The 23,687-nt window shown below is 38.0% G+C and overlaps 1 protein-coding gene across 4 annotated transcripts in view; it reads right to left on the bottom strand.

Moving 5' to 3' along the window:
• SEMA6A (semaphorin 6A) overlaps window positions 1–23,687 on the bottom strand; it is a 180,277-nt gene that overhangs the window by 86,228 nt on the left and 70,362 nt on the right. For all 4 annotated transcript variants that reach the window (XM_072597123.1, XM_072597122.1, XM_072597119.1 and 1 more), the window contains exon 2: window positions 776–913. In XM_072597123.1, the coding sequence (XP_072453224.1) occupies window positions 776–875 (100 nt within the window). In that variant the 5' untranslated portion in view covers window positions 876–913. The remainder of the gene's footprint in view (window positions 1–775; window positions 914–23,687) is intronic.

A 23,687-nucleotide genomic window follows, 5' to 3' on the forward strand; every position in this document is an offset into this window, starting at 1 on the left:
TTACATCCACAGTGGGAAATTTTACTTAACAGGTTTCTCACCTCTTCCATTTATCATCTGAGTCAAAGCCACCGTTGTGGTGCCCAACTGAACAGGATAGGATTTGCAGGTTTTTTATTTTTATTTTTGGTCTCTATAATGGAATTTCATCTACCCCTTTATTCAAAGGACTCACTAAAAGACAATCTGTCTCTCTTTACAAACCTAGACTTGAGAGAGTGATGTAAAAAAAATAATGATTTTTCTAACATTATGGAATTGAGTGATAATATGATGAATGACCTTGAATATTCCAGGCATGGGTTTCTTTTGAATGGTGGTACCAAGGATTATAACAGGACTAGCTGCTATATATTTATACTGACTCCAAATTGTGTATTATTGGTTATTCTTTAATTGTTTTATGTGCATTAATTAGTCTTTTCTGTCTAATTGGATCCCAAGTTCCTAGAGGGAAGGGAGTTTGATACCTTTTGCATATTCAACCAGTAAATTCTGGTTGACTCATTCCTGTTGTTAGTACCACCAACTTGTTTTGCTGCTTATAAAACCACTATTTAGGAGCCTTTGCAGGATCCCCCAAGGAAACCAAGCACATCTCTGTGTTGCATCTGATGCTACACCTACTTGCATAATCCAAATAAGACAGAGCAAATAAAATTATTTCCCAAGTAACTGGACCTGGCAGGTATATGTGAATGTAGAAGCCATTTAAATGATTTCAGTGCAGACAACCTGTTAACCTGAGATGATCTGTGAGACTGTTAATACTTACAGTTGCCATGTGAAATACTGATCGGTTCAGAATCTTCTGGGAAACCAGCCCCAGCAAAGTGTAGCAGTGTGAGATATAGCAGCAAGGCTTCTGACCTCATAGTAGTTCAGTGGGGAGACTTTACTTCTTTATTTCACCCTGCCAAAGACCAGAAAAAGAATTTTTCTTTCTTTTCTCCCCTTTAATTCAGTGTTATTCAATTCTGTCCAGCAAGATGCTACTTTATTGTGCTAAATTTAAGAGAAAAGAAAATTCTGCTTTCTATCCTTTCCATTCTAAATTGGGCAATTAGTGTAGTTTAACAAAGGGAAATGCTCACATTCCCCACTATCTGCCATGACTCCTCACTGACGTGAGCCCCTTCAAAAACTTCTCCAAGCTGATGACTGGTACAGTGCAAGATCCTTCCTAGTGAACAGCTTTTAATACATTATGGGCTGCTAGGTAGAAAGCCTTCTGGTTTTAAAGAAAATTGCCAATTAGAGTTCTTAGGGAAATACTTTGTTCTTTTTCTTGGCAGGTTCACATAACTAGATGATGGTAGTGGGCCACAAATAAAACCATACCACAGTATCTAAATAAAAACAACAGTAACCATGAAAATGACTGATTTACACCCCATGGAGGATAGCCAGGAAGCTGACAAAACCTACTGAACTTCCCCACCCCCATCCTATTACTCCTTTATAAGTTAGGTCTTAAATGACACCTTGCAATAAAACAATGGTGAATGGTACTACCTAAAAATAATTTTATTCCCATTACCTGCTGTACTCACTCAAAATCACATTTTACATGTATATATATATGTGTATATATATATATATATACATATATATATGTATGTATATATGAAAATTCCCCTAAACCATAAAGATAAAAAGATCCACATGGGAACCAATGGATACAATGAAAAAAAACATCATGTAATAAAGTAAATAGCTCATAATTCCCAGGCAGATTTCAGTTAGATGTTGATCTACAGAGGGAAATTAATGTAAAAATGAAGCCATCCTTTCATCCTTCCTGTGTTCTAACCCTTTGAAGTTGTCTGCCAAAAATTATCTTTCTCAACGCAGCTATTTTACAGTATGCCATCAATCACTGAAGATTTGTGTGTAGAAAAGTCAGACTTCATAACCTAGATCGTCTTTGAAAGTCGAATTCGTAAACAAAGTGCTAACGTACTTTTACAACACCATTTCATATTAGACACCTCTGGCTCTTTTCTCCACCCCTCTCCCTATTTCCCTTCCCCCAAAGCATTAACAAATCCTTTGTTGCATTTCAGCATATAATTTCACAGCCACAGCTGGGTCTTCATCATTACTCCAATTGGAAAGTGCACATTAATTAATTTACTTTATCTTGAAAATAAAAGGGTGTGTGGGGGGGAACAGTTTCCTATCTACATCCCTGAAGTGTGGGTTGAAATTCAATTATAAAGCATGACTTGCCTATAAGAGCACTCCATTACGAAGGGGGCATAAATATCCTCTTTATTTATGTCTAGAAGCAGGTTATAAGTAGTGACAAGATAAGCTTGGTTGGTTTGGTATGTTATAAAGGGTTTGAGCTCAAAGCATGGCACCTCCAGGGTCAGCTGGGAGGCTGCTACCATCTCCCATGTCTGTTGTCAGGATTACAATGAGGAGGAGGATTCACTAGCAAGAGTAAGTAAAACATGAAATAGAAACTAGCTAGCTATTATGTCTGAGATGGAAAAGCATATAGGGAGGAGGAGGGAGAGATAATAATACACTGAAGGCTCAAGGGAAACATTACAATATTAGACAGAAGCATGAGTTACCTCAGAGGGTTTGTAATATTAAAGGCAGAATAAAAGAGAAACAAGGGCTGATTTTTCCCCACTTACATGTCTTTAGAAATGCATCTACTTTTAAAGACTCATTTTTTTAATGCTTTCTATGAATGAGGGAGTTTCATGCTTTATGGAAGAAATTAATTCTTATCTCTCTACAAATATATTATTTTCTCTGTGAATGCACCGTAAGGGAAAAAACAAAGTAGCACAGCTTTACTACATCAACAAATTTCAATTATTGCAATCTTATAATTGTTCTGGTCAAATACAAAGCTCTTCCCTAAAGTGGAGAAGATCAGTGTTCCCAGAAGAAATCTACCCAGCTGCTTCCTTTCATCTTGATACATGGATGGTATAATCGCTCAGAGCCTGGTAAATCAAATGTGTTCACAGTGGGGCCACACCATCATCATTATCATCATAGCTAATATGTATGTAATGCTTAAAGTTTACAAAGCACTTTACAAATAGTATCACATTTTCTCTTCACAATAACCCTGGGAGGTGGGTGCTATTATATCCATTTTGCAGATGAGCCAACTGAGGCAGACAGAGAATAAGTGACTTGCCTAGCTTCTCACTGCCTGAGACTGGATTTGAACTCAGGTCTTTCTAACTCTATTGTGCCAGCTAGATGTCATCAGAGGAGAAAAAGAGGCTGCTATATGCTTTCCCATATACCTCTTATGTCATCAGATAGTTAACACTTGTGTTACGAGTAAGGGTGCCAGAGTGACACTGATTAATGTACATGGGTATTTAAAGCTTTATTTTTTGGAGATTTGACTTATTATTCTTTCCCTATTCTACTTGCCCATGTAAATGAGAAAACACTATAATTTTTTTTTGACGTTCTGTGGACAGTTATCACTCGTCTGTTCATTTTCAAGACCGTAGATGAGGCTCTGGGTCTTCTCTCTGAGAACAAGTCTATACTGACTTTGAGGGAGCTAAAATAATTACAATGTATAATAATCACATGCTTATATTGCTATCTGGAATTCATGTTAGTTGAGGGCTGTTACCATAAAAAATGTACTTTCAGATGCATTTAAAGCTGGTGTTAACATGAAGCATATTTATTAGGTATAGGGATAGTCTCTTAAATTTTCTCATCTCTGTACTTGTAAGCAAGCCAATTATGTTATATATTCAGTCAATTAAGTAGAGATTTTGGTTAATGTATATATCCATGAGGATAATTCAAGCTAAAATATTTTACTTCCATAGACAGCTTATTTTGCTGTAATCACTTGTATAATTAATTGTCTGATCTTCCCACCTCCTTGGCCCTGAAGCTAACACATAAAATATGCTATTTTGTCAGGGTTTTTGTAAAACTTTTGATGTTATTTTGTTCCTAGAGTTCACTGTCATCCTTAAGAACATTTTGACTTGCTCTTCAAGGATTTCTGTATGGTGAGTCCATTAAATACTTTCAGATTCATCTAGAAATAATTATATTAATTTGGTCTGAGTTAAATGAAAAGGTGTGTTGGCCTTTTATTTTTGGTTATCTAAAGCTGATACATTATTTTTATTGCTTTTTTTTGGTCTACTGAATCAATTTGGATATTGAAATTGTGATGAACAAACAAATGTAAGGTCATTATTATTGGCTTATTTTAGACAAATTAAATAGTACTGAATACAAATTGGCCACCATCGGCATTCAGGTTTTCAGGATATTAAAAGCCAAACAAAATAGGGTTAGAAAGATGTCTTTAAGTTCCTCAGGAATATTCTTGCCCCAAACCGCAAATCAGACATACCCAAATAAGTTATAATATGTAAAGGAGTGGGGTACATGGCAAGAATATCCAATGTATAAGGTCCTGAGTTTGAAATGATTTTGGCATTTTTTTGATTCTGCCATTTATTAATGTGTGAACTTTGACAAATCACTAAACCTCTTTTGATCTCCGTTTCCTCATCTGTAAAATGAAACAGTTGGACTAGATGACCAATAAGGTCCCTTTTAACTGTACATTTATAATCCTAATAAAGTCAGAAGTTTTTATATATGTGTGTGTGCATACATGTATGTATACACACCTATGCATATATGTACATGTATACATACCCATCCATATACATATACACGCATGTCTATATATATACATACACATGTGGATGTATGTGTAAACACCAAGACTCCTTTTCCCCAAATGTCTTCATTCTATACACTAAATGCAATTCAACAAACATTTAATGGACTCACTGAAGCCATCACAGTGACCACATTTTAGAGGATTTGTTTACGGTCATAAAAGTAGTACGAAAGAGAACCAGGGTTTGAACCCAAATCCTCTAACTATAAATCAAATGTTCTTTCTGTATTACTACATATTTAGCATTTACTGTGTGCAGGGCACGGTTAGATACTGAAGGTGATACAAAGTTTAGATAAGACATAATCCTCTGCCTTCATGGAACTATACCGTCTAGGATGACGCAGAGTCATGACACTGACTGTGAAAAACTGTATCCTAAAATCTGACTGTGAAGTCAGAAATCTTGACCTCTCATAATCCAGATTATTACTTGAAAAGAATCTATAACCACTCCACCAATCAACCAACAAGCTATTTGTTGTGTGTGTACCTGTTCTTAAGGGTCAGGGTTACAAACTTCTTCTGTGAAGTTTTCTCTGACAAATCCAGAGAGGAGTGATTTCTCTTTTTAACCTCCAATAAATGCTAGGATAGTGAGTCTTATCAATAGGATACACTAGCCATTATTGATTTACTTGTTGTGCATGTGTGTGTGTGTGTGTGTGTGTGTGTGTGTGTGTGTACAGGTGTACATTGTCTTCCTCAACCAATTACTATTTCCACAAGGACAGCAAGACCTTATTTTATATGCTTACATCAATAAAAATAATCAAGAAGCCTTATTAAGGGTCTGTTCTATGCCAGGCATTGTGCTACATGCTGGAGATTTAAGGTAAGAAGTAAAATAGTCTCCATCCTTGAGGAGCGTACTATCTAACTAGGAGAGACCACATGAAAATGTATAGGTATATGTAACAAAATAGATTCAAAAACAGATGCAAGATATTTGGGCAGGGGGAAGGAGGGAAACATGGGGAATCAAGAAAGGCTTCATGGAGAAGTTAGAACTTGAATGGAGTCCTAAAAAAATACAGATTCTAAGAGGCTGAGTTGTGGGGGGAGCATTCCAAGAATGGGAGGGGATACAGTCAGGATAAAGGTGTGGAGATGGGAGATAGAGTTGGATATATGAGAAACAACAGACCAGTTTGCCTTGATTGCTCTTGACAGTTTGTTCAAAAAGAAGAGTAATATGTAGTAAGGTGGCTTATGACCAGGTTGTGAAGGACTTTAAATGCCTAATAGCAGAGTTTATTTTTGATCCTAGAGAGGTCATAGAGAGACACTGGAATGTATGAGTAGGAGAATGGCACGATCAGACCTCTGCTTTAGGAAAATCACATTGTGAGGACCCTAGATCAGTGATTGGCTAAACAGATTGTGATTCTTGAATAGAATGGAAAATTACTACACTATAACAATGATGATTGCAAAGGAGCATGGGAACACTTATCTGAACTGTTATAAAATGAAGTAGAAATAGGTTAACAGTATGCACACTAAAGACAACAATGTAACTGAAAAGAAAAACAGCAAACATTCAATGCAGTGCTGTGAAAATAGAGTGCCTGTGCCTGGCCCTTAAAAAGAATAACGAGAAGACCCTTTGTCCACCTTGAAAGAGGTGAAGGACTATGGTGGTCAGATACGGAATATAGTGTTGGACCTTCTGGATGTGTTGATTAGTTTTACTGGACTTTTAACCCCCTCTTTTTTTAATTCATTATTAAAGATAGTTCTCCAAGAGAGGGAATAAGGAACAGTAGATTGGGAAATGAAGATAATGTAAAAATAAAATATACTGATCAAATGCCTTTGTTTGAAATAACAACTTGGTTGAGGGAAACAAGGCATCTCTCTCTCTCTCTCTCTCTCTCTGTATCACACACACACACACACACACACACACACACACACACACAAGATAACAATACAAGCAAATAAATAATGCCCAGTCTGTCCTATTTATAGGACTCACTTAGCACTTATTAGATGCCAAAAGAGAGAAATTACTCCTATTTGGGTTAGTCAGAGATGACTTCATAGAAAAAGGTTTTAACCTTGGCCTTGAAAAGATTCATTTAAAACAACAACATCTAAAGGAAAATCATCTATAGTTCAGGAGGATAGATTGGAGTGGGGAGAGACTTTAGACAGATATCAGTTAGGAGGCTATTTCAATAATCCAAGCTATTTGGGCTTTAATTAAGATGGTAGTTTTGTGTAGAGAGAAAGGGAAAGATACAAGATATGGTAGAGGTAGAAAACATAGCATATGGCAATTGATTTGATATATGTGGTAAGGAATAGCAAGGAGTTGAGAATGATTCTAAGATTACAAAGCTAGGAGACTGGAAGAATGGGGGTATCCATGAAAAAAATAGTAAAGTTTGGAAGATATGTGGGTGTGGGAGAACAGATAATGACTTCTGTTTTGGACATGCTGTTTTTGAGATACCTAAAGGGCATCCCAGTTTGAAATATTGAATAGGAAGCTTATATATGACGAACTCAAGAAAGTGACTCGGGTTGGACAGGCAGAGATGGGAGTCGTCAGTATAGACAATCATTTAATAAGTAACAATAGTAAGGCAATAGAGAGGTGTAGGTGGGATATGAATAGACTGTAACACAGCATCAACCAAGAATTATTCAAAGGCAGCAACATAAAGGATATCAGCTGCACTGGTCATATGGGTAGAGCTCTCCTAATGAGCCCAAATGCTCCACTAGGATGCTGATAAATCTAGAAGAAAGCCTGCAGTACATTGTATGCATTGCACAGAGAATTATGGGAGGACATACATAAGTACATACAGTGAGAGAGGAGAGGTTATGATTTACCTCATCTATGAACTCACAGATCCAAAATATTAATGTAATCATTAAAAAAAATAATTTCACTTGAAATTTTCCAAGCTCAAAATCTCCCTTTACAATTTCTCTTAGAAGTATGGTCTATGGGATAGAGAAAAAAATTATATATCAGGGCAATGAGAACTATTCCCACCTTCACCATTTTTACTATGAGTCACTTCCTGGAAGTCACTCATCTACCAAGTTTCTATATAAAATAAAAAATAAAGTTATTATATAAAATAACAACTACTTCCAGCCTACTTTAGAGGAACATTTTATAATCAGAGCTCTGCTTGAGTGGTCTGAGTCCTTTGTAAAGAGAAGCAATCAACATTTACAAAGACCTATCATGTAGGTCTGAGTTCAAGACTTGGCTCTCACATTTACTGGTGTGACTTTGGGTAAGTCACTGAACCTCTCCGTGCTCTCTAGAAAACTAAAACTATGTGACAAAGAAGGTACCGACCTGCTTTGGTGGAGCAGGAGTTCCCTATACAGTAGGAGTAAAATCACAGCTTTATTCTCTAAGCCCTACAGTTATTCCCACTGGAGGAGGGAGATTGTTTGTGCAGTCTGTACTGGGAAGCCTAGACATGACAATTATTATGCTGCTAGGGAAGGCTGCTCCCCAATTCTCGAATGGGAAGCAGCGCTGTACTTAGACACTCAGCTCATAGTCCCAGAGTCAGACTGTCCGGCTAGAGTGGGTGGGGAGTGCTGAGGGAGAAGGGTGGGAAGATACCTCAGACTAAAGAGAGAAATTCTATCCTGGTGCATATGTTACGGTAACATTGTAGAACATTTCACAGCTGCTATGTAGCCTGAAATATGTCTGCTACCAGGGTCCCAATTTTCTGTAGTTGTATATGTGTGTGTGTGTTCGTGTGTGTTTGTGTGTATGTGTTTGTGTGTGTGTGTGTGTGTGTGTGTGTGTGTGTGTGTATTTCAGGATGAGGGGCACAGGAGGCTTTTTTAGCCTCTACGCCAGAGAAGACCTATTGATACTTTTTTAAAAAGTGAAAAAGATAACAAGGCTCATTCCTCTTTTTATTCATCCCCAGGTACCATGAAAATATAAATGCTTTGGTACTTCAGCGTTAAGATACAGCCATATATAGCTAGCAAAAAAAAGGAAGGGACAGAGGGGGCTGCCTTAAATTTTTATGTACAATAGATTTACTTGCTTCAAAGATCTTTGGGTGCTTCCTCCAAAGACTTAGATCACAAATCTTCCATGTCTTAGTGAGTTGGCTTGGGCTAAAAAATTCATCACCTGGTGATCAACCCTTTGCCTTCTTTTTTATCACATCCTCTGAATTTTGCTAAACCAGTGCAGATTCTCTCCTGGAGCTATTATGGTGCTGCAAAGGAATCAGAGGCTCCTTCCACTTGCCATGGAGTCATATGCTGATCCTCCATGTAGGTCAGTTCCCTGCCTCAACGTAGGGTCACTTTAGCAATGGAAGAAATCTGCCCTAGTGTACACAGTATATTTAGTCATTTTATTCTATGGGCCATTATCTGGCATTCACACTGAACAGATAGGAAAAGGAAAAAAATATACAGTAGAATAAGAAAAAATAAAGATGAGGTAAGAAGTTTGGGAAATAGGATGTGGCATTTTATGTAATGGAAATGATGTTTGATAGTTGGATGATAAGGTAAATACAGTACATCTACCCTTATGTAGCCAGAGTTGTTTTATTGGCCTTAATAAAGATCTATAAAACAAGCACATAGTTGATATTTAAAAGGCGAGTATGAAAAGATTCACTCTATTTTGTGCCATAATTATTGAAGATTTGAGGGGAAAGAATGAGGCAAACATTTTCCAAGTAGTTGAAGGAAGCGTTGATTATCTTGTAGCATACTTATACTGTTAAGTGTAAATATTTCCCTCCTTTCAACTTCCCTCACTTGTGATGTTTTATAAGCAATAAATCACCCGAAACTATGTCAGCGATGAAATGAAACATCCCTGCTCCCTGGTTCAGTAACTGAAAAGGTGAAGTTTTGGATGGCCCCCACGCCAGAAAGAGAAACCTTCCCTGAAGAATGGTGGAGGCAGGTGTCATGTCTGTGGGTACAACCTGGCCTACTTAATCCTGGAACCTGTCTTGCAGAGATCAGAGCTACAGATCATCCTCACACACAAGAGGAAAATTTAAACAAAACAAATGAGAATTTAAATGGAGAGTGCCCTCCATTGACCTATGCAGCAGAATTTCAAGGACTCTGACATTAATAGGATGCTGTCATTTGGAGTCTCCAAAGTGGGGTGTGCATACTCCAGGGGGTATGGAAGGCGATTCATTGGTGTATGTTTGAAGAAAATATTAGAACAGAGAGCAGCCCAGCTGTTCAGTGAACTCACAGCTGCCACCTGGCTCCGCTACTCGCCTCTTCTCCCCTCCCCTAGTGCAGGCGGTGCTGGATAATCAGCTGTGTGTGCTGTATGTGTCCCAGGCAGGCAGGTGGGCAAGCACTCACCACCCAACCCCCACACACCCCTGTGTTTCTCCTTAGTCCTCTCATAGTAGCCCAGTACACCTTATATATCCCCCAGGCTGATGAAAGACAAGTAAATACCTCTTCCTTGAGAGCAAGGCCTAGGGCTAGAAGAGAGGGGTGGAGAATGACTAGGGCCAGGAGCAGGAGCTGGGTGGGGTGGGTCACACAGAATTCTGGGAATGCAAGGCTCTAAATGGTTCCCAAGGATATGAGCTTCTTGCAGCCTTGCCTACCTAGCCAGGCAGGCTGTCGTCTTCCCCAGGCCCTAGAAGAACAAAAGAGGTTTGCACTGAGTCTGGGAGGAGAGCAGGGAAGAAAAAAAGCAGTGCCAGCTAGCATGAGGTGAGACAGGATGCAGCAGCTGCTGTATAGCCAGGGATCTTGAGGTTCATGAGACCAAGCACAGAACTCTCTTCCGAGATGCCATCCTGTTCCCAAGATACCTACCCTCTTTCCCTACCCGCCCCCAACCTCTCAGACAGTCTGGAAGCAAAGGAAGAAGGTCATGGAGCACCAGGAAACCAGGGCTTACTGGGGCACCTTGCCAAATTACCAATCTTTGGACCTGAGACCTGACCTCCAGAGATGACGCCTCTTTTCCTACCCTCCTCTTCTCCATATCAGGAAAGATAAGAATTTACAACTAAAATTCCAACAAAACCTTTGCATAATTGGTGGATGGGATCTCAAATGAGGATAATAATTTATTAAGGCCAACCATTGTGCACATGTTTCTTTTGGATCTATGTAGCTTTGGGAGGTATATTTTTCAACTGTGAGGGCCATTAAAATCAAGCTTTGCAATAAACTGAGCTTATAACAAGCTCATTGAATCACTGTATCACAATGTATTAAACCAAGATTAAAAAAAAATAAAACACATTTGATTGCACTGTTCTCCCTAAACACACACACACACACACACACACACACACACACACACACACACACACACACACACACACTTGCCCTTCCCTTAATAAAGTGGAAAAAATATTAATTTCATATTTGTCATCTTTTACAATGTTTATTTTGTGTATATTTTGAAATATATACTTTTTATGTAATGATAAGAGAGCCAGGCATGCATATAATTTATAAGGAAATAAAAATATGCATATTGTACTTAAATATGTACTTAAAAAATTTATTTTTGGTAGTGTTAAATAATTTTTAAAAAAATTGGGAGACCATTGGCTTAAAGAAAAGTTAGCCAGCAGGATGTTTCCCAACTAATTAGAAACAGCTCAAGGCTATTGATTCTGATTATAGTCTTTCTTGTAAATTATCTCCAGGGGCCACCTGCACTGAAATGGTTTCATTAAGACACAAGGCCAATACAAAGAGGCATGATGACTTCACGTTCTTGATAAAGCACCTGGCTCTTGTCCTAACCATTGGCAGGAACATGAAAGCACACATTTCAGAAGAAAGGGAAATGTCATAGACCACATGGATTCCTTTGTTTAGAGAAAGGAAAAGGCCAGCCAAGGAATCTTCTCATAAATATTTGATCAATTCTTAGTTTACAGATAAAGAAACTGAGGCCTTAGAGAGCCTAAGGGACTTGCCCACTATCATAAAATTAGAAAAACATAGGCCTGCAGTCAAGGTCTCTTTGTTTCAGTCTCATGAACTGTCCACTACATCATATTTTATATCAAAATTAGTCTATGAGTTAGAATACTTCTAGAAATTTTTTATTAAAAAATGAAATTGTTGCTATTTGTGCAATGTCTTTGGGCAAGGGCTAAAGGGTCTGGCATAGGCTTTTTAAAGAATTTTCCCAGTGGTTCTCAGACAGCTCTCTTCCCTTTACTGTCATAAGTCTAGGGGCATTGTGAGACTCAAATGAGATAAGGGAGGAAAACACTTTGCAAATTTTAAAGTGCTTAGTCAATACTAGTTATTGTAATTAGCCTACAGTTAACAGACTGGCAATCTGGTGATGCCTTCATACCCTCAGCTTTCTACTGCACCCAAGGAATGGTTAGGTAGCAATATCAGGAGTTTACTGGTTACAAATGTTTAACAACCAGGTTGGAAGGTGGTGAGAGTGGTAGAGAGGAGATATGCATGCACTTTTAAGTTTAATCTGCATTATTAACACTTTAAAAAGCTTATTTTGTATTTCTTTTTTATTTTCCTTTTAATGTAGTTTTATTGATTTCATTGAGTACTTCCCAATTATATTTAATTTTTAAACATTCTTTTTTTAAATTTTGAGTTCCAACTTATCTCCCTCTTTTCCACCCCTCCTTCTTCCTTGAGAAGGTAAGCAAGCAATTTGACATCAATTATACATGTGAAGTCATGCACAACATATTTTCATACTACCCATGCAGACAAAAAACCAACAAAAATAAATTTTAAAAAGTATGCTTCAATCGAATTCAGCCAATCATTCTCTCTCCGGAGGTGGGCAACGTTTTGCATCATGGGTTCTTTGGAATTGGCTTAAATCATTGCCTTGATCAGAACGGTTAAGTCTTTCACAGTTGATCATCACTTTCTTAAATTTAGACCATGAATCAAGCTCTGATTTGTAGCTGCCGATTTAGGAGATGTGAATGCTCACGCTGAAAATTTAACAGTTTCTCTCCCTGGTTAGACCTGGCTCTGGCACACCCTGGCATTTGTCTAAGTGTCCACCTCTCCCTCAGACCATTGATTCCTCCTTTGCTTCTTTTGGTCAAATTTTGGGCCCTGGAGATTCTTGATCTTGAAGTAGGCACTGGGATTGGACCGGTGATTTGGTAGGTATGGGGAAGTCTCAAATGAGGAAACTTCTTTTACCAAGATGGGGCAGTACCTTCTCTGCAATTTATCGAGTTAGTTGCCTAAAGAAAGAGTTTCCTGGAGATCTGGGGTGTAAAGTGACTTGCTCAGAGACAGGATTTTAACTCAGATCTTGAAGGCCAGCTCTCTATCCCCTGCACCACACAGCGTCTCACCCTATAGTACTAGAATATCTTCAGACTTTCAAAAACTCTGAAAACGAAAACAAAAGAGAAGGGTGGGGGAAGGGCATAACTTGTTCAATGCCCTTTTTGTTTGTTCTTTCTGTTTTTTACACACTACCAAGTTTCTGTGAGGCCCCAGACATCTATACCACTGTGCTTTTTCATTATTTTTTTAAAGAAACCATGATTTCTTTTACTAAAATTCCTTCAAACTCTGAGATTTTGTGATTTGATAGGAACCACCTAAGACTTTTGTGGGAAGTGGATAAGGTTTGCCATTTCAATCTTATGCCTATTCTAAAAATACACCCAATTTGAAGACAACTTTTTCGTAGCCATTGTAAAAGTGTATCAAAAGGGAGATGAGACGATGATTATTAGGGTTTTCTATAAACCTCTGTCAAAATTCTGAATTGATTTTAAAGCTGAAACGCTGCAATATTATTTTGTCTGACAGAAATCCCTTTGCTGACTTATACTTCATTGTACAATCTCAGCATGGTTTATAGAAAACAGACAGGCTACACCAGCAGTGTCCGTCCTCAGGATCCTGACTTGGTCTGTGAAATCTCAGGGCTAGTTACTTGCCTTGATGTACCTTTTTCCCTCCAGTGGAATGAAAGTTATATTTCAATAGTGACAGATACATAGAGAATGAGAGACTCTCTTTCTTTATCCTGAAGTAACACTGAAACATGGAGGTCCTGGATGTTTCCAGAAGAGTGAGGTCCTTAAAAGGAACTGCTTTTCTGTCTTGCTTTGAATTCCCAGAAATCATCACAGTGCCAGGCATATTATTGTCGGTGTGCAGTTGGGTCCGACTCTTCATGACTGTGGACCCACAGCATACGAACACTGTCCATGAGGTTTTCTTGGCAACGATACTAGAGTGGTTTGCCATTTGCTTCTCCAGTGCATCGGTCATCTTTTGTCAGAATTCTCCACTATGACCTGTTCATCTTGGGTAACGCTGCACAGCATAGCTCATAATTTACTTGAGGTATGAAAGCCCCTCTGCCACAATAAGGCAGTGATCTAGAATGGGGCCTGGCATCTAGTAGGTACTTAATAAATGATGGCTGACTGAGTAATCATTGATTGAAAAAAACCACATTAACAAAGACTTGCAGGTGCTGTGCTCTTTATTTTGCTGTTTTGGACTTGCTGGATTTTTTGTTGTTGTTTTTAGCATCTTCAACAAATCCTAATACGGCAAAACACTTAAATCATTCTCTCTTGAATTAAACTCTTCAGGTCAGGTTCTCTGATTCCAAGCGTAAGACACTTTTCATTTTTTCTCTTGGGCACTTAATGATTTTCAGTCCTTTTCTTCTAAGCAAAAGACTAAACATATATTTCATCATAAATTTGTGTCTACCCAATAGCCTAGATTAAATTTGGACCGTCCATAACAAATCATGGTGTTACACAGCTCCTGGATGTTGTATAAGGCACACATGCTTATGCACACACACACACACACACACACACACACACACACCCCTACCTTTCTCTTCTCTGTCTGATTCTCTCTTTTTTCTCTGATTCTCTCTCTCTCTGTTTCTTCCCTTTTCTCAAATCTTTACTCTAGCTATAGATATTACATATACAATCAGACATAGATATGGCTATGGCTATGTGTACGTGTGAGCTGGACCTGTGATTCTACTCGTATAAGGAACTGGGTAAGGAAATTCTCTCTGAAATTTGTAGGTCAACAACTTATCTACAACTTAAGTCTTACAAAGTTGCCTTGGGGACACTAAAAGGTTAAATCATTTCCCCCAAACCAGAGAGCTAGGCCTTGACCCTAAACTATCCTGAATGTAAGGCTCTGTTCTCCATTCCTTCTTGTCTCTCCATCTCTGTGTCTCTTTGCCTCTGTCTCCCTCTCTGTCTCTGTCACACACACACACACACACACACACACACACACACACACACACTAAATTTGCACCAATTTTTCCTGTTGCTATTTTGTGAAGTAAAGTTAAGGAATTTCATTTAAATACTTTAGGCAGCAAGTAGAAGTTGGTTATAAATGGACATTAGATTTCTTACAACTTGTATATATTGCCATTGCCCTTTCCTTCCCTACTCTCCCTTCCCTTCTTTCACAGTTTGATATTTTTGAACCATAAAATGCTAGGTAATACATGAATTCTTCTACAGTACCATGTCTGGAACCTACTAAGTTAGAACTAGAAATATTTTTCTTTCTCTGAATATATTAAAAACTATAGGGTAGAGAAGAGTTTCTTTGGAACAATGATTGCATAAAACCCCAGAGAGTCTCTAATTATTTCAAGAGGAATTCTCAAGGAATTTTCAAAAGAAAATTAACCTGAACTCACATTAATTAAACAATAATAAAAGTACATCATGCTATACAGCACTATAAGGCAAAGATTCCTGAAGATCAAATAATAGAGTGTGTAATGAAACTCCAGGAAGATTGGGAATTATATCATTAATTGAGTCATTCCTAATTTCCTTGTGACACCAGGTTTCTTTCCATCTGAGGAATTTGTAAGGACAGATTGCCACAAAACAATTCTATAAATTAAAGGTAATAATAGCACCCAGAGCTAGGAGCTACCATAGAAATTATCTAGTCTACCCCTTCCATTTCATAGATGAAGCTTAGCCCAGAGAAACTGAGTAACTTCCCCAAGGTTAGGAAGACAGTAAAGTAGCAGAGGTAAAATTTGAATCCATGTCTATTTAACATAGAATGCAGTGTATCTTCCACTATTACCAACTATATTCCACTATTACTAACTTACTTCCACATATTCTTCTATACACCTATATTCCAATGATGTCAAATTTAGAAAGGGCCAACATACACCAAAATGTTCGTAGCAGCACTTTCGTGATAGAAATGAACTGGAAACAAAGTACGTAGAGATCCATCCATCACTCAGGGACATGTCGAACAAATTTTGATACATGAATACGATAGAATATTCCTAAGTTGTAAGAAATGTTGGATTTGGAGAATTCAAAGAAATATGGGAAGATTTTTATGGACTGATACCAAGTGAGGTAAACAGAGCAAGGAAAGCAACAGACATGATGACTAAAACAAATTAAATATGAACAGCAATAAAAGTGAATTAATCTCCATAAGTACAAAGTTGAAGTTTAGTCCCCAGAAGAAGAGCTGATAAAATATACTTCCCTGTTTTGATTGTAGGAGAGTCTACATATGGAATGCTGTCAGATGTGGTAAATATGTTGGCTGACTTTGTTGAATTTTGGTTTTGCTTTCTCTTTGAAAATCTTTGGTACCAGGGAAGTTAGTGGGGGAGAAAGGTAAGGATATAATTGGAAGTAAATATGAAATTGGAAAAAAAAAAAACATCAGTAAACCAAACAAAAAACCCAAAGAGTAACAATCACTTAGTCACTTTTCTATCATAATTCCAAATGGTTTTCCAAAATACTTGGACTAATTCCTAGTGGTAAGTTTTCTAAAGCACCTTATGGGTAAGCATTATAATAACTGTTAAAAACACAATATTACTATAGGAATAATAGTATTCCTTGTCAGTCAGCATTTTATCTCTGCCAAATGTTATTGCCAAATATAACCATTGTTGATATACCCATTTCTGTCTTATCTCATTATTAACAGACACGACTTTGTCAAAACCAACCCTGAAGGGTTCTCAGTATTTTTGACAACCTGTACTAATTCCTGCTTTCCTAACACGGTGTGACCCTGACACTTGGAGTCAAGTAATCATCTAATCCCTGAAGCATGCAGGTAATTGCTAACTGGCACTAACAGTTTCTGAGCTCTGGTATGTCTGGACTCATGCCCCACATATTCCCAAATTCCATATTGTAAATAACCCTAACAGATTGAGTGACTAATTAATATAATGAAAAAAATCTGAACCTTGACGATGTTTTGAGAGAAGGAATGAATGACTATATGAATAAATGAAAAAGCGTTTATTAAGTGCTTATTATGTGCCAAGTACTGTACTAAACACTAGGAATACATATATAAAAGCCAAGACTATTCCTGTCCTCAAAGAGGTTATATTTTAATAGGGGATTACATCACATACAGAGGAATGGTGTCCAGCGAGTGCCACTTTTGTCTGCAAAGTTATAAGGATGGGGGGGTATGGGGGGGCAAAGGGAAGAAGATTGAAACACTTCTTTTGGAAACAATTTTATCTTCGTCCCAGAACTGGGGGAAAGGAAGGGTATATACAGCAATAAGGATCTTGGCAAAGCTGTTAAGAAGAGATTGGGATGTGTGGTTTGAAATGACGTATAGCTGCAGACCCTGTGAAATAGTGGGCCACAAAAAAGTCACAAGCAAGAAAGAAAGGGATGGGTGGGAAGGGTTGGCATTCCAGAGATGAAAGGGTTAAAACCTCTAAGCTATAGTTTCTGGTTTGGGTTGGCAAGTTTGTTGAGATGACTGAGGAATAGCTAGAAGGAATAACGTTATCCACATTCAGATGCCCCTTTCTCTTAGACTCATTCTCTCCTTCCCGCTTATTTTCCTTCCTCTACACCAGCCATAAATATCAAGTGTAGTATGAATTCTAATTCTATGACTCAATGAAGATAAATAGTTAATAACTGATAACCCGGATACAAGGTTAATTACTACAGTCTAAATTATCTGGAGAGAAAATTCTATATGCAAATATCCCCAATTAACCCATGAATATAAAAACCACAATTCCTGTAATTAATAGAACACCACACAGCCACTATAATTACGATTTCTGCCAGAGAGACCAGAATCATGAGGAAATGTGAAATTATCCAATAAGCAAGATTGTGACAAGTGGAAATCTAAATGAGGCACTGAGGGTTGGACAAAGAGAGGTGATAATTCAGAGAGAAAGAGTGAGAGAGACACAGCCACAGCAAAGCAGACACATGCTGGTAGATATTCACACCATGATAGTACAAAGCTCTCAGTACACATGCTCTAAACTTTTCTTCTGGGGGAACTAGAAACATAGAAGAATAAATGGTCCTAAAAGGTACTCAGGCCACTGTTAATTACAGAACATAGATTGTAGGTGTGTCATACAGAATTTGGACATTTTGAACAGTCAGAACAAAAACTATTGAGAGAAAATTCATGCAGATTAATTAATGGATGAATTTGCTAGTAAAAGGGAGATTTGTCTAGTTTATATAGATTTTCCCCACTTTTATGATTTTTATTGATAATCTTTTGTTTTTCCAAAATGTTCGTTTAAAAAAATATGTCCTCCCTTCCCTTCCCAGTGAAGCTTCTCTTATAAGAAAGAAAAAAAAGGCAGTTCAGGAAAATTATCAAATATATCCATTAAGTTGGATGATATATGTGATGTTCAACATCCATAGTCCCGCCACCCCCACCCCACCCCCTGGAGAATGAAGAAAGGAGCATTTTCTTATCTCTTTTTCAGGAAAAAATCTGACCATAATTATACAGCATTCAGTTTCATTTTTATACTAATCTTTTGATTTACATTCAGGAAGTCATTGGGTTTATTGTTTTCCTAGTTCAGCTTTATTCCTTTATTTTGCATCAGATCATGTGACTCCCCAGGATTCTCTGAATTCTTCACATTCATCATTTCTTATGGTGCACTAGAATTTCATTGCATCACATTACAATGGGTTTAGTCATTCTGTAGTCAGTATACATATGCTTTGTTCCCAGTTCTGTGCCAACCATGAAAATTGCATCATATAGAACCTTTCCTTCTCTCTTTGACCTTCTTAAGACACATAACTAGCAGTGAGAACTCTAGTTTGGACATTTAAATCACTTTATTAGCATATTTCTGGATCACTTTCCTGAATAGTTGGACCAATTCACAGTTCCCCAATAGTGCATTTCCATAGACTCTGAAAAACAAATTTCCCCAGACCTTTGTCATCTTTACCAGTCGGCTATGTGTGAGATACAACTTCTGAGTTATTTTGATCTTCATTTCTTGTATTATTAGTGATTTGGAATAATCACCTCTAGTTTAATTTGAATGACTAAAAGATGAAGGCAGAGTCACTTTTTTTTTTCTCAAATAGAAATATTTTACCATTTCAGTAACATGCTTTTCATACCTCCAAAACCAGATTTGTTGTATCTTTGAGTATCCACTAAAGAAGTCTATAGCAGTATGGACTAAGTTAGAAACTACAGCCTATTTAATCCCTTTCTTAATGAAACTAGCCCAAGGAAGTTGAGAGGTAGTCCTTATTAACTCTCTGAACCTGGACAATTCAGCCACTTTAGGACTCAGTTTCACCATCTGAACAAGAAACATAATATCGATTAGTCCTTCTTAATTGGACAGATATTACAACTCTAATGAAGCAATCCCAACAAACACTTGTTTCATAAGATAATAATTCATAGAAATTATGAGAAACTGTTTTATAGAAAGTAAAACAGTAGTCTTCTGGGGACCTCATTTTTGTCCATTCTAATCAGTCTTTTAGTTTGCACACACAAATTCACCACATCTCACTTTCACTAGTAGCTACTAGATATTAATACTGAGCTAACCCACTGGCTTTTTAATCCCTAATCCACAACACACCCATCCATTATCTGTTTGGAGGTCTCCCTTCACTAGCACTGATAAGTGTCTAGCTTACATGATGAACTCTGATAATAACCACCTAACGTTCCACTTCTCCCTGTGTCTTACTTCTCTTAAATCTATATTTCTTCCTCGCCAAGACTGGCAGTCATTCCGCTCCTCAACACTCTCCCAGGTATTCATTTTTACCTCTGTAATGATGAATGATTGTACTTCATCCATAAATCACTTACTTTATCACTACTCATCACTTATCAAACCTCAGCCCTAGATTACTTATGCCATACACCTTCTTCTCTTTTGATCACCTGCTGCTGAAAGGTGCTGGAAGAAGTAATACAACTGTGCTGGCCAGGTCCACTACAGCTTTATGTTGTCTCATCTCAACGGGACCATTGCTCAAGCCAGACAATCATCTAACCTCCCTGATTGACTCCCTATCACACTCCTCAGCAGTGGTTTCAAACCTTTACGTCTCTCCTCAAACTTACCCTTCCTACTCACTTTCAATTAAAGATCTTGCCTCATACTTTATTGATAAAATAATGCCATATTTTGCTCCATTTGTTAGAGAGTTGGAACGTGGAATATTGCTGTCAGACATGGCTACTGTGTTCTTTGGTCTTGCTTTCCTTTGTCGCAAGGGAAGTTAACCAGGGCTTTTTTTGGAGGGGGAGAGGTTAATATCCATAAATGTGAAATAAAACAAAAATATCAATAAAATGCTTAAAAATCAAAATAAATAATTAAAAAAGACAGAAAACAGAGCCATTCATTTTTTGACCTCTATCTTCTCTCTTATTCTACACATCAAACTACTTTGAATCTTTGCCCCATCCTTTTCTCCTCTGCTCCAATCACTGATGAAGAGGTGGTTTTTCCCTCTCATCTACCTGTGCTCTTGATCCCCTCCCTTCCTCTCTCCTCCAGCAGCTCGCCTCTACAATTACCTTCATCTCGATTTTCTCATCGTTCCCTCCTCTGCTGCTTACAAACACACTCATCTCATCAATCATTAAAACCTTCACTTGAGTCCTCACGCTGTCATCATCTCCTCCCTTTTACAGTCAAAACTTGAAGGGGGAAAAAGTCCACACTGATTTTTGCCGCTACTTCTTCCCTCATTCTTCCCTCAATCCCTCACAATCACTTCTTACCACATCATGTAACTAAACCTCTTCTCTCCAAGTTCACCAATGAGTGAAATTGCCCAAATTGGCAAGTCTTTTCTCACTCTTCAGGCATCTTAGCCTACCTGTGGCAACTGATCCTACTGACCACTCCTTTACTTTTGGATCCTTTCCTTTCAGGGTTTGCACAACACTACTTTAATTCTGCCTGTTTGGCTACTTTTTCCCAATTTATTTTGCTGAATCGTTACATCACAGATCTAGAGCTGAAAGTGACTTTGGGGGCCACCTTCTCATTTAACAGGTGAGGAAACTGAAGTTAACTCATCTGTATGCAGGGTCATATAGTTAATAAATACCAGAGCTGAGAATTAAACCCAACATCTCTGCCTCCAGAGCCAGTGCTGCTTCCACTGTGCCATGCTGTTTCCCCATACACCTTTCCTCCATTATGTGGATACCCCCGAAGGCTCTGCCTTGGACCCCCTGCTATTCCTGTACATATGCTCTTCAACTCTCATAGATTCAACTAATAGCTCTAGGCAGATGACTTCCAGATTTATACACTCGGTTCTAATCTCTCCCCCACGCTCCAGATCTACTGGACTGCCTAATGGACTATTCCAACTAGATGTCCCATAGATATCTCAAACTCAAAATGTCCAAAACAAAATTCATTCTTTTTTTCACAAAGCCCTTCCCCTTTTCCTAATGTTCCTTTTTCTTTTAAGGGCACAAGTATCCTTCAAATTACTCAAGTTTGCAAATTCAGTCATCCTCAACTCCTTACTCTCCCTCACAGCAACCCTCCCTCAACATGTCCAATTAGTTGTCAAATTTTGTCAATCATACTTCTGTACAGGCAGCTAAGTAGCACAGTGCATAGCACTTTAGGTCTGGAGTCAAAAAGATTGTGTTCAGATCTGACCTAAGGTTCTTATTAACTGTGTGACCTTGGGCAAGTCACTTAATCTATTTGCCTCAGTTTCCTCTACTATAAAATAGGAATAATGATAATAGCACCTACCTCCTAGGGTTGTTGTGTGGGTCAAATGTATGTAGAGCACTTGACACAGTGCCTGGCATAGAGCAGTTGCTTAATGAATGCTTGTTCCCTTCTTTGCTTCCCTCCTTCCTTCCCTCCCTCCCTTCCTTCCTTCCACATCATCTTCCACATCTATTCCCTTTTCTACCCATATCATCACTACCCTAGTTCAGCCTTTCATCACCTTTTGCCTGCAGTACTTCAGAAATCTCCTAATTGAATTTCTTGCCTTAATTCTCTCCCCTGTCTAATCTATCTTGTGTGCAGTTGCTAAAGCGACATTCTTATAGTTGAGATCTGACCATGTCCCTGTCTGAACAGGTTAATTGGCTCCCTACTGACTTGAAGATCAAATACAAATCTGTACGTTTGCCATTTAAAGCCCCTCAAAATCCCATCCCTTCCTAATTTCCCAGGCTTATTAAATGCAATTTTCCTTTACATATCTGATGGTCTGGCCAGACTGTTCACCTTATAGCTTCCTGTGTAATGCATTCCAACTCAGAATATTTCCCTGCCTGTACATAGGCTATGCCTGGAATTTGCTCCCTCCTCACCTGACTTCCTTCAAGGTTCAGCTCAAGTCTCTCACTTAACAAAAGGACTTTCCAGATTGTTTCTACTGCTTATGTCCCTCACCTAAGAAGTTCCTTTGTATTATGTCCTTTGTATCCATTTTGCACTCATTTAGCTCTCCCCCCTCTCACTCCCCATATATAAGCTTCTTACGGGTATGGGTAAGGTATTTTAAAAACTGTCTTTCTATGCCCGGGAGCTAGCAAAGTGCCTGGCACAAAGTAAGTACTTAATAAATTTCTTGTGGAATGAATGGATAAAGGGTGATATCCCTGAGGCCACCAGTTGTGCCATGAATCATGCTTACTTGCATTCTTCCAGATGTTTTTGCAGAAATCTATAAATTCTTATTAACTTCTATCATAGTCCATTCTTATTAATTTCTATCTTCTTATTTCTTATTAATATATTTTTATCAATTTCTGTCACAGTCCATCTCCTTGAATCTCAACTTGGCTCTTACTCTTCAGACTTGGGAGTTGCAGAATCAGATTGCTGGAATGGTTTTCTCTGTGATGATGGGTTGAAGGGTGCACAGCATAATAGAGGCAGTGCTAGAGGACTGCATTGTGTAACACTGCAAACATACAAAGATCACCATTATGAATGAATTTATGACAATCTTGCACCACATGACCCCAAGTGTATGAACTCACATACTATTTCAGATATAGGAGAACTGGACTTATTAATGGAAAAAGCACTTGAGGGTCTTTAAAGTAAGGCTGATGATGTCACTTCTAAGAAACTGTAGTAAGAAGATAGCTGATATATCAGTGTGTTATGACAAATTCAACTGGAGACTCTTTCCTTTCACAACTTTGAGCTAGTCCTGTTTGGAACAGGGTGGATCCTTTGGCAAAGTCCTGCTACAAATACAGATCTTACTGGCAGCTACCCAAGCATCTTTGTCCATGATAGAATATGCTCAGAATGGAAAGACCAAAAACCAAGGCTCTCACATTTGGAATGACCCTCACTATTTCAGGTTCCAAGTTTGAGGAGTTTTTTAAATCTAATCTGAAGCCAAGCTGACCTTTGCCAGCATTTGCCTAGCCTATAAACAAGAGGCAGATGAAAATGTGTTATGCTATTAGGCAGTCCTGCTTAGCTTATTTCTGGGAACATACTTTGTGCATTTGTTTGGGGGTTTGTTGGAAATTGTCTATTATATCAAAATAAAAGGCATCTATATTTTTAAAAAAATAATTTTAAGAATTATAGAAATATACAGTATTCACATATTCCCACTTTTTATTCTTATATAGCTGAGTATCATCTCTATAGGCATTGTATAATTACAACAATCCT

This window comes from Notamacropus eugenii, chromosome 3 (assembly GCF_028372415.1).
Source record: "Notamacropus eugenii isolate mMacEug1 chromosome 3, mMacEug1.pri_v2, whole genome shotgun sequence".
NCBI classification, from domain to species: Eukaryota; Metazoa; Chordata; class Mammalia; order Diprotodontia; family Macropodidae; genus Notamacropus; species Notamacropus eugenii.